This window comes from Cyprinus carpio, chromosome A5 (assembly GCF_018340385.1).
Source record: "Cyprinus carpio isolate SPL01 chromosome A5, ASM1834038v1, whole genome shotgun sequence".
Taxonomy (NCBI): Eukaryota; Metazoa; Chordata; class Actinopteri; order Cypriniformes; family Cyprinidae; genus Cyprinus; species Cyprinus carpio.
In genome coordinates, this window is record NC_056576.1 from 18,575,748 (window position 1) to 18,594,555 (window position 18,808).

The window sequence follows — 18,808 nt, forward strand, 5'->3', positions numbered from 1 at the left end:
AAAAGAAAAATAAAAGATTATTAATAGCTTCTTCCTAAACAGTAGACTTGAAACGATCCTCAAACCTTTTCTCCTAACTATGCTACTGCACAGACAGTTTTAGCCATGCAGACAACTAATCTTCAACCCCATTCACCCTGGGTATTACACTGTCAACCTGGGTCAACTGCTATAATCCTGCTTTTAGTCACTCTCTTTTACACCATGTGCTACGATCACCATCATAAAGCTTGCTAACCCCTGACCTCCTATAGTGGTAAGGTGAATACTGTGCAGTTAGCCTTTTAAGATGATAACCACAGCTTCAAATTGAGTAATTTAGCTTTAAATAATAAGTACAAGTTATTTTAATAATACAAACTTTTAATCAGGCAAGAAAAAAAGAAAACAAAAATACATCACAGCATAAACATAATGAACACATGTTAGCTATAATAATAACTAAAACTTGTTAATCACCACACTGTATAGTTATAAATAGACCATAAAAGTGACCTAAATTTCTCTAATCAAGACTGACAATAAACTGATGAATATGAAGTAATCAAGTACATAATCACAGTTCTTCTGGTAATTGATTATTAATGATTCCAAGCAAAGGACCAAATTTGCAAGACAGAACATCCAATGCATGTGAATGTTTTGTGCTTCACTACATTTCTTCCAAACTGCATTACTGAAGCTTGCATCTGTCCCTATTATTATTATTAAGGGATAATGGATAGGAAATAATTAAAATTGAAAGATTTTTATCTTGCTTTATTTTCTAAGCAGACACAAGGGTAATAGAATTAACATTTGCAATTCTCCTATCCTCAGCAGCCAAAGCTCTTCATTAGTTCCCCTTGACATTTTGTCAACATCATATGCTCTTAATAGCACTTGAGCAGAAGTGAGCACAGCACTTGGGACTTTGTGAATAAATTATAAGCGAGCCCTTTGCTTTAGTGCTGTTAAATGTTTACTGTGTCCAAGCATGACAAGATACCGCTTTATCATTACAGTGTTTGTTACGATCACTTCTTGTAACTATGAAGAGGTAGGGGATAATTTGTCCCAATGTAATACCAGTCCTCTTCTGTGTATACTACATGTTGAAAAACAAAATCTTGATGTACACAAAATGCTTAAAAACGCAGATACAAATTTCAGGGTTGATTTCTGATTGACTCTTTATCATATAGATTATCAACATGTGATTTCACATGAAATATACACACTTCTAACAAAATATAAAAGACAAATACAAATGAAAGCATTGCACAATTTAATACTGAAACACAATTTCATAAAGCTTGCTCAGAGATATCTGAAAATAAGCAAAATATTAAACATCAAAATAAAATCCTCCATTGCATTACCAGCAACCATATATTACAAGATCCCTGAAATCATTTTAATCCATGTTTAATACATTTGAAACAAGTTTCTGGACACCCTGGATCCATTTCATGAAAGTCCTTCGTCATCCATATTTAACAACCCACAAATACTGATAAAATACAAAGCAGCTGTCATCAAATCTGACTAAGCTTGAGAACTGTACATTTTATTTTTTGTAACATTAATCTAGGTTATGTATGTTTTAAGGGCCTGCATATCTACATAAAAATGATTCATTCTGAGAACTCAGAGCAGGAAATAATCACTTAAATAATAGCTGAAAGAGACGTCACTGGCACAGCAGTTTTCTACACATCGCAGTGACCTCACATAGGCTTTCTCTTGACTAGAGTGTACCTGTTAAAGTGCCACAGAGTGTCTAAGATCAAGAAATTCGTAGGAAGGTCATACATTGAAAAACAACCAAATAATAATAAAAAAAGACCCCCACACAATCAAGGTTAAATGAAAAAGCACGGCACCAAGCACATCAATTAAAACTAGAAATCATGGAGTGAAGTATTGTGAGTTCTCCAACTGTCTGTGCAAAATTTACAGAGATAGACATATATACGGATATGGAACACGGTGTCTTCACATGTGATCATGAGAGAATGTCCACTGGGAATTCTGGACATAAAGCCATTAATCGTTTCTTCAAGAATATCCCCCATGTCAGTAGCTGGCCACAAAGTCCAGAGGCACACAGAACCGGCAGAGAACCGTTTTTTCATCATGCAATGCTCTCCCTCTCCTCTGATGGTCCGTTTGACAGTTTCTTCACTTTCTTAACGCCCTCTCGAATGGCTGTTGAGGTAGTTACCCTGAAATGAAAACAAAGAGCAACATTAACAACAAAAACAGGGTTAATTTGTCATTTGCAGGTTAACTTAAATACTTAAATTCTCAACCACCCAACATTCAAGTGCTGAAATGGTTTCTGCAACAGATCTGGTTTTGTGCTTCTTGTAAATATCAGTGTGGACAAGAAAGAAGTTGAATCTTGGTCAGTGCTGCTGTTCTGAAAACAGGACCTCAAATAATTTCAGACTGTCCCAATTTTCTGAGGAAAGCCCTTCAGCGATCTCATGCATGCAACTGTTGTTTAATTCATAAAAGACTGAATGCGTGTCTTTTAAAACACATAGCAAAACAATATTTCTCTTAATCTTTGTTTTCAAAGAAGATTTGAACCAATGTGCAACAATTTTCAAAACAAGCAAAACAATATTTCTCTTAATCTTTGTTTTCAAAGAAGATTTGAACCAATGTGCAACAATTACTTTTGAATCTTTTCCCGCTGGGCCACAAATATTTGAATCACCTAAACCCCAAAATCAAATTTGCATTCATTCTTTTCTGATTTTACAAAAACAGTACCTAATTGATATTCAAGCATTTCCATTAAAAAAGTGACCATGAGTTTACTGGCTAAGCATTCTGCATTGGCGGCGAACATGGACAGAATGTTCTGAGCAGAAACTAAGATCAAGTGAGAGTGACACGCACACATAAACTCTTGCTATCATACTCTGCCCTTCTGTTCCTAATAATTATTTGAGCACAGATTGGACTGCATATGGCCACACTAGTACCAGCAAACTGTTCACGGCTCAGATGCACCACTCCTCTACAGTATGAGCACCTACTGCTGTTGAAGCAACATGACATTTTCTCATTTGAGGTCCATTTTAATTCAGGTCAAATGTATATTAAAGGAGGAGAAAAACAATGGATGAACACAATGTACTAGAGTAAAATTAGGTGCAAACTTCAGTAAGTTGTGAGATACAGTGAAGCAAAATAACCTTTTTCAGCAATTCAAACGCAATACATAACTACTGCTACAGAACTGAATCACAGCAGAGATCAGTTTCAAGTAATTGTGAAGACATTCACCACACGGCCAGAGACCACAGCACCAGTCCAGTTCCCTTTCGAGTGTTCACTCTGCATCAGTGGGAACTCCTCCCCTTCTCCGAAAAACCTGAAACCTTATAGATAACGGCATACTCTGCCATTGCAGTCCCTGGACCGCACGATCTGCGTGTGGCGACAGACTTTGCGCTGATGGCGATAAAGCATTCTGCTCAAGTCATCGGTCATTCCATGGGGTTCATGGTAGTCCTTCACAGGCACCTATGGCTGACCCTAGCTGACCTGAAGGACCCTGACTGCAAGACGCTCCTCATCACTCCGATCACTTCCTTCAGTCTCTGCGGTGAGGCCATGGAGTTGGTTATTGAGAGCTACTCTGAGGTGCAAAAGTGCGGAAATGTGATGAGTCACCTGACGGACCTGCCAAGAGGAGGAGAGAGCTCCCGATCCTGCAATTACATTCCCCTTGTTCCTGCAGGTGACAATTGCATTATTCATGTTTTAGTTTGTTCAATAAAAACACAAATGTCCTCACAAAAAGAGCTGTTTCCTCATTATATGGATACAGCATTACTTGCTCTGCCACAGAGCCGCTGTCTGTGCCTGTTACGGCTTCCCAGTGTTGTTTGGTTCAGATGATTTAGGCATCATTTGTTTGTCATGATTCATTGACTGGTGTGCGATCTCTTCAAGATTCATGGGTACTGTAGTTCTTCACCTTGAATCTGGCTATTAAACATTATGTTTTAAGAAGGAAACTGAAACAGCCACAACAGAAGCCTATCCTATTGATTACTAACCTCTAAGCTCAGGTCATAAATTTTCCCCCCAATAGAAAAGAACATGAATGGGAAGTTACACCCATACCATGCATTCACACCGCTGCCAGCGGGAGAAGTCATTCATTTTCAATGTGAGCTCGCCGCGGTGCATCTTGGACGGTGTGGGTGTCGAGGAGAGTTGAAGTCAGGTCAACTTTATGGTAGTGAGCCAAGACGCGGTACTGCGGCAACCAGTCGGAATGTAGAAGTCCTCCGCGTGAGAGAATTCCAGAGAACGCAGTCATGTAAACTTTGGTTCTGACCACATTAGTTCCCAAGCAAGCAACACTATTCATAGGCAACATTTTTGCACTAGAACGCTTGTCTTTCAGCAGAAATGCAATTCATTCGCTCAAAACAACAATATGGCCAATTGCATTAAGGCTACACTTCAACCAGGACAGTTTGTAATGTAGGCTGTGCACAAATTAATGTTAATGTTAATTAAAGACCAAGGCTAGTAAACGTCTCCTATAAACTGCATGTTGAAATTAGACTAGCACTTAACCATGAACACAAATGCCACACCACACAAATGGCTTTTAATTGATTTATTTTGTTAGCAAACATGTAACTATAATTGTTAATTTCTTTTCATCGATTTCTTACTTTCACATTTAAAATATTTCATGAGGTTAACTTCTACCCTATTTGTGGTCAGTCTGCACACGTTCAACAAGCTTGTTTTCTTTGCTGCCTGATTAAATCAAGTTTACAGGACCAAGCATTCCATCTACGTCATCGCATCCAAAAATCTTTATACAGTATTGCAGGGCAGCCAGAGCGAATTTTGACACTCTTGCTGTGTGAACGCACAGATAACCCAACTGTTCCACTATATTAAAAGGTGTCTGAATGAAAGAATGAATGAATAAAGGCACGCAGGGCAGTTTGGACCAAAACTCTGAATGCTCATGAGAGCAATGCTCTCTATTTTTGTGGTTACCATCATACATCTTATCTGTGTTCTTTGCGAGACTCAATGAGGACAGCTGAATTAGGCCGCATCACAAGTCACCCCAAAAAAAGTTTTTGGGAAAATAGGCCACAAAAAAGACCTCTGCCCATTCAGCTTGGGAGGAATACAAGTGAGAGTACAGCATAATGTCCTGTTCAAGGCAGGTGGGAGAGATACTGTGGGAGGAGGTGGAGGAGAAGAAAAAGAGGGAAAGTGCAAGCAAGGAACAAGGACATAAGGAGTCACAGGGCTATTTTGGGAAATGCCGGGGTGGGGGTGGATAGAGCACATGCCGCCTGAGGGGACGCAGAATGCAGGGTGAATGGGAGATGGGGACTTGGGGGAAGGAGGAGAGGATGGGGGTTGTCAAAGAAGAGAACAAGACTTGGACATCAGGGAGTGGAGAGAAACGCAATCCACCGAGACCTTAGAGAGGAAATCGCAACGATGGGGAAAAATGACAAAGCCTGAAGAGATGAAGCAAGAGAAAGACATTAAAACACACTGAACCATCTGACCTGATGAGGCCACTCAAATTGTGAGCAAGTGGCACAGCTTTGAAATAAGTAGCAAGCGTTTGGGTGTGCGTGTGTAAAGAAACGGGGCATGACAGGTGCTCTCAGCTATAGGGAACGTAATGATGATGGCTACCAGGTCCTTCAATCAGGAGGAACCCCTCTGGGGTGGTCATGGTATGCAAAAGAGCTGCGCGCAAAAACACATATAGAAGAAAGATGCTCTTATTATTGTAAAAAAAGCAAAAAGTCAGAGTAATAATCTTAATTTTAAATTGAGACAGTCATCTGTCATCACTGGCTCTCTGTGCTGAGAGTGAGTCACATTATCTTGAGGAATAAAACTGTCCTGAAACTTTTGAGATAAAAGAATTGTGTACTATGAAAACATGCCATGTACAGTCCATTCACTTCCATTCAAACTTGTGCAAACACTTGAGGGCAGAAACGTTCTTGAAATGTCCTGTCTTTTGTTACACCTTATTTTTCAACGTGGAAGTAAGCATTTTCCTGTGAATGTGCAAGACTTCTGATTCTTTTAGAAGACCAAAATGCAGGAAACAATAAAACGCTTAAAAGGATGATGAACTGAGAAATCAAAATTCTCTTGATCTTTTGACATATAACAGGTCAATGTACTATTAAAACATCCTGTAAGTTTCAAAACTCAAAACTTTTTTGTTAGTTTAAAAACAGCTTTTATTGACACCAAGCTCAGAAAACTACTTTTTTTGGAATGTGCCATTTTATGATGTAATAAGTGTGGCTAAGCACCACCTCCGCAGGAGAAGATCAACACCTGCTTTTACATCACTGCCTCTTTAGCCCCGCCCACTGATACAGGAGAGGAAATACTAGAGAGACGCAAGCACAGGTTTACTTTATCAACAGAACCATACAGATGACATTACAAGATTACAAGACACTGTGTAGTGCAAGTTGTGAAAAATAGTCTTTGAATAGCCTTCGTTGTGATCCTAACATATCTAGATGAGATGCAAGCGCTGTTGCGTCATGTCACGAATCAACTTCTCTTTCAGGTCAGAAGCGGCATGAATGCTTGTATGTCAGAAATAGAGTGAGGCATCAGTTTCCTGTCGGGGATTTATGATGTCAATCTGTGCTGCATTCAGTGTAGACAGAATCACAGATTATAATGGGTTCTGTTGTCTAGTTGCATTGTGCCGCTTGTCTCCAGTGTAAGCACAAGGTAAAATAAGCAAAGAGCTCCAGATCGTGTCAGTGAAACACTGTTTGGTTGTTTGCTTTACTTTGCTAAGGATTCATTTTTAAACAAGACAGTATGATGCAGGCTTTTCAGAGAGAGTGAAAGTAAACGATGATGCAGCGCTGAGTCTGACCAGAGTGGATCTAACAGTAATGTCACAACACAGTGTGACTGTGAGTAAATATGTTTTTACATTATCTATTCCAGACCGTTCCAGACAGTTTTTACCCAAATGACCCAAGTTGTTTTCGGAGTACGTCACAGCAGTCCATCTGTTATTTTAATAGCGAAACTGTTAGCCAATCATAGCAATGGACATTTACTTGCAAGTCTTGAATGCGCTCAGCCTATAAAAACAGACCATTCTGCATCAGTAGCTGTGTATTTATGTATGATTTCTTACACATCGTCCATCTCCACGTCTTCATCCTCCACAGATAACAGTAGGTAGGGGTTGTAGGAGGCCGGCCGGAACTTTTGTCCAGTTAGGAAGAAGAAGGTCAGAGTGGCCAGCTCATCCAGCAGCTACAAATAAAGAACAAAACACTAAATAAAACCTTGAATGGTTATATATATATAGGTGGAGGGCAGGAAATTTTGTAAAGTTTTGAATGGGCTGTTAGCTAACCCTTTTTTTATATATAAAATACAGTAATTCCACAAATATATAGGCCTATATATATATATATATATATATATATATATATATATATATATATATATATATATGTATATATAAAAGTAAAATAAAAAAAAAAAAAAAAATGTATAAAAAAATTATTATTTATAAAGAAAAAGAAAAATGTAATCAAACCAAACTAAAAAATCGTGTTTAAAATAGCAAAGCTGCAAGTTTATTTGGTGAAACCAATAATGACTTCAGTCTCCATTAACTTGCTTTAAATTTATAATGTAATAGAAAAATGTTATAAAATCTTGTTTAAAATCCTACACGCATCAAAAGAATGAGAAGAAATAAGGGCGATATGTCATTTAAAAAAAATGTCAAGTTATAGTGCTGCAGAGATATCAACCTTAATTAGCATTAGCATTACTAGCCACGGCCCGACAGGTGTCGTAATACCAGTTTCGGCCATGAGAGGCGGTATGCGGGCAACATAACCACCAGCCAACCTGCAATACACGAATAACTTACACGGCTTGTGGGCGTACTTGAAGCTGATGTCAAGCAACCGCGCTCGGAATCACAAATCAAATCCGATAAGAAAAGGAGCCGAAAACAGAGTAAACATCGGCACTGCTTTCCATCGCTGGAGACAACTGATGGACTTGAAAAAGAAATGAGCTTCGACTCCGAACTTGCAACATTTTTTTGGATTGGTTAAGTAAGATGCTGGTAGTATTTCGCTAGAAGTTTGTTTTATATGTTTGCGTAATTTTTTTTTGGGAAGTTATAACATAGAAATGTATCGAAGGCTGTTCGATAAACGTGCTAATGTTAGCGAGGCTAACGTAGCTGCGTTTGATAATTAGCTAGCTATAACTTACCCACAGATCCGATCAGGTTTTCACCTGTTATCTACCAAAGCCCGTCTCTACCAAGCTGATGCTAAAATGTAACATTACCTAAGAAGCTTGAAATGTCTTCGATGATAATGAACCCGAGAGAGAGAGAGAGAGAGAGAGAGAGCGCCCCGGCCGCTGCGCGCACTCACTCACTATTTCAGAGCGGTCAAGTTTTTGAAAGCGTGTGGAAAGGAGTTAATTGCGTGTGTCTCACTGTGAATGCTTTGAGAGTTGGCAGCTCTGGTTACGTTGGTTGGCGCTAGCTTGGTCAACATCATGATGTTGACCCATATGATGTTGACAGAATGCTGTCTGTCAAATTAATTTAATTCAAATAATGTGTATATACAACTCAAAAATGTAATCTGAACAAAACGAATATGAACATATTCACTGGTAAAGGTGTGAAGGGGAGTAGCTTGAAGATGTCATGTTTTAAAATCACATTGACATCACTCAACGTTCCTCTGGAGGCAAAACGTCCTCTTAGGCTTCGGCTATGGCTCTAGGGTTGTTGTGAAGGTAGGGGCGGAAGCATAGAGACTATGCCGTTTCTCGTTTGTTACTTGAGTAGACCAATTCACTTTATTGAGGCATACTGCCCCATCTGGTATGGAATGTGGAGTATGACTTGATTTTTTTGCCAGACATTACACATGGCTCCATTAACTTTAAACACTTGCAAAAATGTTACAGATATGTTGGCATGAACTTTTCTGTGATGTGAATGATAAAGAAATATATGCATAAAGATAAAGTCTTAAATGCACTTTTAGTATCCAAATGTTTGCCAGCTATTCAATTTGTTTTGTAAGTTTGAGTAAGCTGCCATCACTCACCTGGTAGAGCCACTTCCACTGGAAAGGAACAATGACCTTGATGAGACTGGCAATGATGCGGGTGAAATAAATATAGCATACAATCTGTGACACAGAAAGACACAGTAAGCAGAAAAGAGACAGAGACAGAGGAGTGATACACTTGTGTTTCAATGTCTCAAATGACCAAACACAATATACAATGTGTTCTAGTCTGATTTTGAGTCAAACAAAGTTACAACAAAATAAAGAAGACATTTAAATTAAGGTTTTGGACTATTTAAGTCAATAACGAATGAAGTAAATGTGACATTGATCAAGTGAACTCCTCATGGTCAGATGTTCTTGATTCCACTGCAGCAAACCACTCAGTAATAACTTACTGTAATTTTGTTTCTATTCTTAAATAAATAAAAAGATTGCTATTAAATGAGAAAAATGTCAAATAAAATAATTTGTTAGTGGTTTCAGACACACTGGATAAAGCTGGAGACACATAATGGCAAATCATGACAGAAGAAGCATTTTGAGTTATCACTGTGAAATAAATTATAATATTGCAATAAAAAAGTGAATTCAATGCATCCATGCACAAACTTTCATGAATAAATGCATTTATTCAGACAGTGACTGTTAAAATCAAGCAAAACTAATATCACTAATAATTCTCAAGCCATGACAGACAGTCAGAATGAGAATGACAGCAAGACAGTGAAGTGAACACATACCATCACATAGTAGTGCCTAAAAAGTTTCAGTTGAGCCAGATTGATGGCAGCTACAAAGGGAAAGAGAAGCCAATCATTACGATTAAAACAGAGCGAGAGAGGGGATGAGCTGTCCTTTCACCTTTCATGCTTCAATTACTGTGGTTCTCACTCCTGCTGTGAAAATTGTTCAAATCAGAAGGCAATCGGAGGGAATATCTTTGTGCCCCGCGAGGGACACGCAGAAGATGAAAGCAGGAAAAAATGTGATAGACAGCAATGAAACTGATTATTTGAGGGGGAAAAAGGAGAGAATATCTCCTCTTCAGTACAGGATTATACAAAGTCATACTACACCAATGCAACATATAGTAGTGCTGCAGTATATGTATCTCATATTGTGCCTAAATATTTCCACTTCTGTATCTTATAATAGTTCATTTTTCTGCAGTGGCAAAAATTGGGACACAAACAGTGGGGCTAAGGGAATAACCTGCTTCATTTTGAGTACTGATCTCCCTCACACACACCTAATCTTGTTCATACAGCCTCTAATATTGGTGGGAAAAAGTTACTGTAAGCATGCTAGCTTGAAAATAGACATCCTCAGGGATCACATCAAAGATCACCAACACCATCAGGCTACCAACCTGAAAAAGTCTCATTCAGCAAACATCACTACTGGAGAAGCACAAGGCACAGCAGGAAATTGTGATCAAGACCTACACATCTCTCTTCATTGTTTTTTTTCTTAGCGTGAGATTAAGGGTTTTATATGTAAGATTTAAAGCAGTGATCTGAACGCTTTTGCGTATTTTAATAAGAGTCAATGCAAAGAAAAAAAAAAGCCCTCTAAGAAAAACATACAACACAAATACAGTTAAGAGATACACCAGTAACTGTAAAAGTGCCCAAGCTATTTAGCCATTTATGTTACTGCTTAAAATAGATACAAACAGATTAAAAGTAGATCAGATTAAATATATATTGTGTATAAAGGTATGCAAGGAGAGCTCGAGGGAGAAAAAAAAAGTCAACTGGAGAGGATGGGTTCATGTAATGGTTATACTGTATGTGTGTGAATGTGACTAATCTTATCAATATCAGCAAGAAAAAAAAAGAAAAAAAAAAAAAAAGGGATGGTGAAACAGAAGTATTAAAGGGATACTCCACTTACCCCCATGTCGTTCCAAACACTAAAGACTGTTGCAATGACTGCTGAAAATTCAGCATAAGAGACTTCTTTCAAAGACAAATAAATAAATAAATAAAATAAAATCTTACCAACCTCATATTTATAATGTAATATATCTAGATGTTTTCTAATACTAAATTGATAAAACATAGGCCAACTAACCCTTAACACCTTATTAAACCTAAAGGGATACTCCACCCCAAAATGAAAATGTTGTCGTCATTCACTTACCCCCATGTCGTTCCAAACCCATAAAAGCTCCGTTCGTCTTCGGAACACAATTTAAGATATTTTGGATGAAAACCTGGAGGCTTGAGACTGTCCCATAGACTGCCAAGTAAATAACAGTGTCAAGGTCCATAAAAGGTATGAAAGTCATCGTAGAATACTCCATCTGCCATCAGACGTGCAATCTGGGTTATATGAAGCGACAGGAACAATTTTTGTAAGCGAAGAAAACTTTATTCTACAATTCCTTTGTCAACAGTCTCCTCTGTGTCTCTCCGTATCTCTGTATGCTGTGTATGCTCTTCTGTATCATCCGCGCCACAAGGATGCTACATGTATTTAGTTTTGATTTGAAAACAGTGCATCCTTGTGTCTGATATAGATAAGATTAAAATACTGTTTTATAATGAGTTCCACTAGGTTGATATATGTATTTTTGTTTGTTTTGTGGAAGACGGAGTATTCTGAGGACGACTTTCATACCTTTTATGGACCTTGACACTGTTATTTACTTGGCAGTCTATGGGACAGTCTCAAGCCTCCCGGTTTTCATCCAAAATATCTTAAATTGTGTTCCGAAGACGAACGGACCTTTTACGGGTTTGGAACGACATGAGGGTAAGGAGTATCCCTTTAGGTTTAATAAGGTGTTAAGGGTTAGTTGGCCTATGTTTTTATCAATTTAGTATTAGAAAACATCTAGATATATTATATTATAAATATGAGGTTGGTAAGATTTTATTTTATTTATTTATTTATTTGTCTTTGAAAGAAGTCTCTTATGCTGAATTTTCAGCAGTCATTGCAACAGTCTTTAGTGTCACATGATCCTTCAGAAATCATTCTAATATGCTGATTTGGTGTTCAAGAAACATTTCTTATTATTATCAATGTTGAAAACATGCTGCTCAATATTCTTGTATACAAAAATAAATAAACCTTTGAACAGTAGTATAAACACAGAAAGGCTTCAACAAATAAGAAATGTAGAAAGATCAGGGCTCCAGACTGCGACCACTTTTTTTTTTCCGGTGCCAATAAATTTTGTGAGCGGTCGCACCGTTTATCAGCTCTGACCAATAATTGAGTGCAGCGCAAGGCAAGCAAACTGGTCTGAGCTGAGAACAGGTTTACTCGGGAACCAGTGTTGATCTCATGACAGCGTTACAGCACAGAGCTGCGAGATTCAGTGAGAAGTGTTTGAATTCACCACAAAATGAATAAGGTTGCTGCGAGATCTAGAGAATTCCCTGTTATAAACAGATCAAACAGTGCTGACATAGAAAACAAGTAGTAGTAATGCTAACTGTAAACATGGTTTTGTGAAAGAAAGAGTTGAATGTCATTACATTATTAATTTCAGGGTTTGTACAACCTTTTGAGAGAGAAATTCAAGCACTTTTCAATGGCTTTCAATAAAAAAAAAAAAAATTGACTTTCCCCAGATGATGGAATTTGCAGAGATCCCTTGCTGCAGGGTCAAATCTGTCTACCCATTTCCTGGATGTGTGGGTACTGGGTAGGATAAAGTCATAACCCTGGCTGGTTTTTCTGAGCTATGACATTTGCAAGCTGCCTGGCATCTGCTGTCACAGCAGGCAGCAATGCACGGTCACAGAGCACATGCCAAAGAGAGCAGCTCTAGCAGGATCCATTTTTCCACCCTAAAACTATCCAAAAAAAAAAAAAAACCCATGGAAAAATAATATGTATGGTTTATGTTAGTAACAAATGTTTGCAGATGCGAAGAATTGCAGATGCAGATGCAGAATACACATGCACTGTTTGTTCAGAAGAATAAAAAACTAACCCTTGACCAAACTCTGACTGGCTCATGCCTGCATTTATAATGAAGACTAGATCCATCAGTGTTTTCAGCTTAGGATTAGTTCATATGACCTATGGCATCATAATACCATAAAATCAATACAAACAATTGGTGCTCATAATGAGCAAATCATTGGGAATGGACTGACTCCAAGAATTCTCCATATACAATGCATTCAAAAGTTTGGGTTCTGTACGTTTTTTTGTTTCGTTTTTGAAAGTAATGTCTTATGCTCACCAAGGCTGCATTTATTTAATCAAAAACACAATAAAGACAGTACAGTATAGTAATCTGAAATATTGTTAGAATTCAAAATAAAAAAATATATTTTAATTTATTTCTGTGATTGTAAAGCTGAATTTTCACTAGCCATTAATCCAGTCTTCAGTGTAATGATTTATGATTCATGGAACATTTCTTATTGTTTTCACAGTTGAAGCAATTCTGCTGCTTAATGCTTTTGTGTAAACTATCACACTTTTTTTTTCAGGATTCTTTGATGAATACAAAGTTCAAAAGAACAGCATTTATTTGAAACTGAATTCTTTTGTAACATACATTATAAATGTCTTTACTGTAACTTATAAATCAAATTAATGCATCCTTGCTGAATAAAAGTATGAATGTGTTTAAAAAAAAAAATCCGAGACTTAGGCTGTAAGTGAGAGCTGTTTTGCATTTACATGGCAGGATGTACTATTTGGTTAACATAGGTCTACAGCAGCATATCTAGAACTGTTGCATTCTGAAAGACAGCACAATTCAATTTCATCCTGTAAAGACCAAGTCTTTTGAACAGCATGTAGAGAACAGACAAATGTGAAGGAGGACAGCTCACATGACTAAGAAAAACATTCGGAAAGATTAAAAATACACACTTTCCACAATATTTCAGTTAAAATGGCTTAAACATTGTGACAAGACTGACGTCTTTTACAACTGGTCATAAAAAGGCCATTGAAAATGGTACATGTGATCATCAAGTTTTATATCAGACTGAACTGTTGACCAGAAAGTGCTCTGATATTGTTATAATCGACATACCTTTCCCATCTGTTGCTGATGCCTCCTGTAAATGTCTTATGGACCTATCAAAAACAAACAAACAAAAAAAAACAATAGTTTTTAGACTACTAAACTACTAACAATAAAAAGCCAAAACAGCCTACCATTTACTCATATAATACAGACATCAGACTCTGGTCTATTTGTTATATAAATTATAAATTATATCATTTATGGTATAGAAAATTAAATCTGGGCCACATCAAATGACAAAGATGGAGAGCACTTACCAGACAACTGGGAAGAGAATAGCCCCGCAGCACAGCAGATCTACCAGAAACAGGATCTCCATCCACAGACCATACTCGCTGGAGCCCTCCTCTGTGGACTCAATAATGATGTATGCCACATTGGCCAGAACCTGATATCACAAGGCCAATAAGATCGCATTACATACATAACTGTATTTATCATAGGACAGCATATAGTTCATCTTAAAAAAAAAAAAATCAATTAACAACATTCTCTTTAAAAAAAGAAAAGAAAAAAAGAACATGTGCTGTCATTGTCTTCCACGTTGTGTAACACTGTACTAATGTATTGACCAAAGTGTTTTAGTGTTTTGTGACCTGTATATGGTTTAATGCATATTCATACACAACACTTTGAGGCAACACTAGTAGAAACACTACTTTAAGATGATGCTGAAAAACAGTTTCAAGTAAAAAACAACAACAAAAAAACAACAACAACAACTAAGATCAATACCTGCATGGGAATGACGATCATGAAGATCTTTTTGTCTTTATCTGAGAGGATATGCTTGACAAAGGCCCAACCAGTTCCTATTAACGCTATAGTGATGAACAACAGCGCCCCCTTCAGCCTGCACAAATGAAAACCTTCAGCAAAAATAAACATCGCCCGCATTTTGCTGAATTGACATTATGACAGTACTTCACCCCATTCCCATCTTATCCAGTTACATACATATCTCTCTCTCTCTCACACACACACACACACACACAAACACACACACGTGCACACATTTTGTATTGGTGAACTTACAAGTGAGTAATGTAATAGACCACAGCCCAGCCTTCAATAGGAAAGCCCTGATTGGAAATGTAGTAGTAATCAATCTGTAAAATAGTTTAAAAAAAAGCAATGTCATGCTGCTTTTTGCCTTGGGTATCTGGCTAAAACCGTTGTGTGGTTCATAGAGCAAAATGGAACTGCAATTCAATCGCATTTCCAACAATTTGTTTTTCATAAAGTTTTTCATAAAAACTATCAAGGTTTGCTAATTTATGATGTGTGATTTGGATAAAAACAATGTTCCTGAAATCTAGAAACTTTTACTTAAAATATAAGCATTTTCCTTCAACATCCACACATAAACAAAGAGGTTAACACTCACTGCATGGAAAATAAGGGAAAGTGACTTTGTGAATGGAAGAGCAGCCATCAGCCAATGAATCTTGTAAACATCAGAACTAAAAACAAGAAGTACACAGTAATCTGTACACAAAATCTGCTTTACTAAATTTACAGGAGACAATCAGAGACATGATTTTGCTGCTCTCTACTGGTCATTTCTTGTAACATGTATGAAACTGTCAAATAGAAAATTTACATAATGTCTGTTATCGTAGCACTTACCTATGAGTACGCAAAACATGAATCCACAGCGTGCCGAGGAGGAAGAAGAACATGGACATGCAGATGTAAAGCTTAGGTAAAGGAATCTCTCCCGCTGAGAGAAAGCTGTCTGGATTCTTCTCCTCGATGTTGATCTGAAATCATACTTACTGCTTGAGTATAGACTGGTACTGTATGACTTGTACTTCATTACATTTATGGCCATTGCATTTTAGAACTCAGAAACACTCACATCAATGCTGAAAGGCAGTATGTCTGACATAGAGCTGTCCTGGTTTACTGGCATGGTGTAGCAGTTGTAGAAATAAAAGTTATAAAGGCCTTGCAGCTCATCTGTTGTGACATTGAAGTAAAACTAAAACAAGAACAGGTCAGTCAGTGGAGTGCGCAATTGGGAAGATGTTAAAAGAAGTACACCTAGAAATGGATAGGTATTAGTTTAGTTTTGATGTAGCCCCATGAGCTCTCAGCAAAACCACTTCATGTCATACCTGAAATGAGTAGATTTTGCCTTCGTTCTGAAGAGGATAGGTATCTTCTGCCTTGTTCTGGAGGGACATACAACATCACAATCAGTTAATGCAGAATTAAGACATTAAGACCCGGTTTCAGAAACGGGGCTTAGCTTAGTTAAATTAAGATATTTAAGCAACTTTTACAAAAATGCCATAGAAGAAAATATTACAGGTGTGCATCTTGACACAGAACAATGACACTGACATATTTTAAGATATGTCAGAGCAAGATATTTTCAGTTGGGACAGCTCAAACATGCATTTTAGTATGGGACTAGCTTAAGTCTTGTCTGTGAAACCGGAGGTAAGAGTTATTTCAGAATAAATGCAGTCATAAATAATTAAAAACAGATCTCACCTCAACATCTCGCTTGGATTTAGAACCTGCTACAAATTAATAGGAGAGAAACACAAAATCTAATTGAAAAGAAGACTGATAAAAACAGGAATGTAAAACCAACATTAAAATTGCATGAATTAAAAGGCTTTCATTTACAACACAAATGAGATGAGAACATATAGACTGTAGACTACTGTTTGAAAAGTCTCTCATGCTCACCAAGGCTGCATTTATTTAACCAAAAAAAAAAAATATATAAAATAAATAAAACAACTGTTTTCTAACTGAATATATTTTAACCTGTAATTCCTGTGATGACAAGCTGAATTTTCAGCAGCCATTTCTGCAGTCTTTCAGTGTCACATTGATATTGTTATCAGTGTTGAACAGTTAGTTGATGTAATATTTACATTTTCCCAGGATTCTGTGATGAACAGAAAGTTCAAAAGAACAGAATTTAGTTGAAATATAAATCTTTTGAAATCTTTATATCTTTACTGTAATGATGATCAATTTAATGCATCCTTGCTGAACACAAGTATTAATTTTATTTATTAAAAAAATCTGACCCCAAATTTGATATTGTACGGTAGTATATCCCATGATGTGATATACAGTTCAAGATAAGAAAGACTTACTCTGAGACTGAGATTCGTCATCTGGCCCCTTGTTTTGGAGATCTTGCACCTTTTCAGCGTGCAGCTCCTCTGCAATGTTTTTGGGCACCACAGGTATGATGTTAGGAAACACGCCAGCCTCTGCTGAAGTCTTCTTCCTCACTCTGAGGATATTGCAAGTCATGACAGAACATTCATAAACTGGATAAAACTCCCGAATTCATCCTAATAGTAAGAAATGAGGAAGAAAAAAAAAAGTTTAAAAAGTAATACTCACAAGTTATTTTTGAAGTCCAGCAAGAGAAGCACCCCTGCAAAATTAGTACCTGGATTCTTTTTCAGGGGACAGTAGTCAAGACCCTCGTCCTGTGTATTCATAAGAGAGGTCATCAATTATCTGACTCCGTTTGATTGAAGATCATACAATGAATGACTGAATGCAATGTTAGCTTTAATTCTAATAATTACATCATACTGCACTGCTATTATATCCTTAACTGACAAGACTGCCAAGTTACAGCAGTTCATTTATACTAATACTAACTTAAGCTTAAACTAACAAAAACAATCTACAGACACATTTAGTACACAACACTGATCCCCAAACTACACAGCAACAGCACAGAAATACATTCAGATGCACATTCAAAGGCAGATACTGACCAGATATGAGGAGAAGCCATTATTGCTCGCACGATCTAGGCTAAAACCAATCTGCAACAAATAAATAAATGCATTTACAATAAAAGACCGATATAAATTAGAAAGATTATTTCAAGAAGAAACCCTACAGCCAGTTTTTCCTCATCAACATACTGCAGGTGACAAATATTTATTTACATTTTCTGACAATGAGAAATTGTCTCATATATGTTGAGATCCATTAATAACATCCAAGACATTTTCATATTGGTTTATTTGATCATATTATTATGGCGCAGTGAATCAATCTCATTTGACAGACAGAGGAAAGAGAGAAAGAGAAAGAGAAAGAGAAAGAGAAAGAGAAAGAGAAAGAGAGAGTCTGACCGTGGAGCTGTCAATGTTGTCCGTCCTGCCATTAGTGAAGCTGAGGCTGTTCATGCTCATACTCATGTAACCATCTTTATAAAAGCCGAAAGTGTTCAGATGGACCCGCTGACGGATGTCATCCTGATACAGAACGAGTCTGTTTAGCGGCGCACGAGATGCGTTTACTTCATCATCTGACTAATGGCACTTTCATTATCACAATAAAACTGCTGTGACTGGTTAATCATAAGACAGCATCCGTTGCATTAAACAATAGTGAAGGAAACACGGAGACTATAATAATATCCTACAAAAAAACATTTAAAGCACAGAACACACGTACCTTAAGTATGAGATGATGGAGTCGACATTGACTTTCTATGATAAGAGCCGTTATAATCGCATTAATAAGTGTAAACATACACCTCCTCCCGGTCGCCATTTTTAAAACCGCTTAAAAAATAAGAACAGGTCAATCGTACTATTATTTCCGGTTCACATGTTTAAAGAACGACGACCTCTAATGGAAGAAAGAGAGAGTTGTGAAATAATTCCAGTCAGTTTGCATATAA

General features: G+C 37.2%; 1 protein-coding gene across 3 annotated transcripts; it reads right to left on the reverse strand.

Annotated features, from left to right (window-relative positions):
* Nucleotides 1-1,154: 1,154 nt before the first annotated feature.
* LOC109079201 (protein GPR107-like) lies at nt 1,155-18,737 on the reverse strand. 3 transcript variants are annotated; one of them, XM_019094368.2, is made up of 18 exons: nt 18,580-18,737; nt 18,255-18,377; nt 17,889-17,939; nt 17,503-17,591; nt 17,247-17,389; nt 16,627-16,652; nt 16,245-16,301; nt 15,986-16,108; nt 15,754-15,887; nt 15,512-15,587; nt 15,160-15,233; nt 14,860-14,977; nt 14,382-14,512; nt 14,131-14,174; nt 9,857-9,906; nt 9,150-9,233; nt 7,187-7,308; nt 1,155-2,207 (listed from the first exon to the last, which is right to left on the reverse strand). In XM_019094368.2, exons 1-18 carry the CDS (start codon nt 18,676-18,678, stop codon nt 2,117-2,119), a joined length of 1,635 nt encoding a protein of 544 aa, XP_018949913.1. In that variant the 5' UTR covers nt 18,679-18,737; the 3' UTR covers nt 1,155-2,116. The 3 variants fall into 3 exon arrangements, 2 of the variants coding, with proteins under 2 accessions (XP_018949913.1, XP_018949912.1); XM_019094367.2 differs by having other exon boundaries at nt 16,627-16,655; XR_006160049.1 differs by lacking the exon at nt 9,857-9,906 and having other exon boundaries at nt 2,180-2,207; nt 16,627-16,655.
* Between the last annotated feature and the right edge of the window lie 71 nt (nt 18,738-18,808).

Coding starts and splice junctions, on each gene's coding strand:
- LOC109079201 (XM_019094367.2), bottom strand. CDS start 18,678: ATGGCGACCGGGAGGAGGTGTATGTTTACACTTATTAATGCGATTATA. Junction 15,588..15,753: donor CATGTTTTGCGTACTCATAG/GTAAGTGCTACG, acceptor TCTTGTTTTTAG/TTCTGATGTTTACAAGATTC. Junction 14,175..14,381: donor ATTCTCTTCCCAGTTGTCTG/GTAAGTGCTCTC, acceptor TGTTTTTGATAG/GTCCATAAGACATTTACAGG.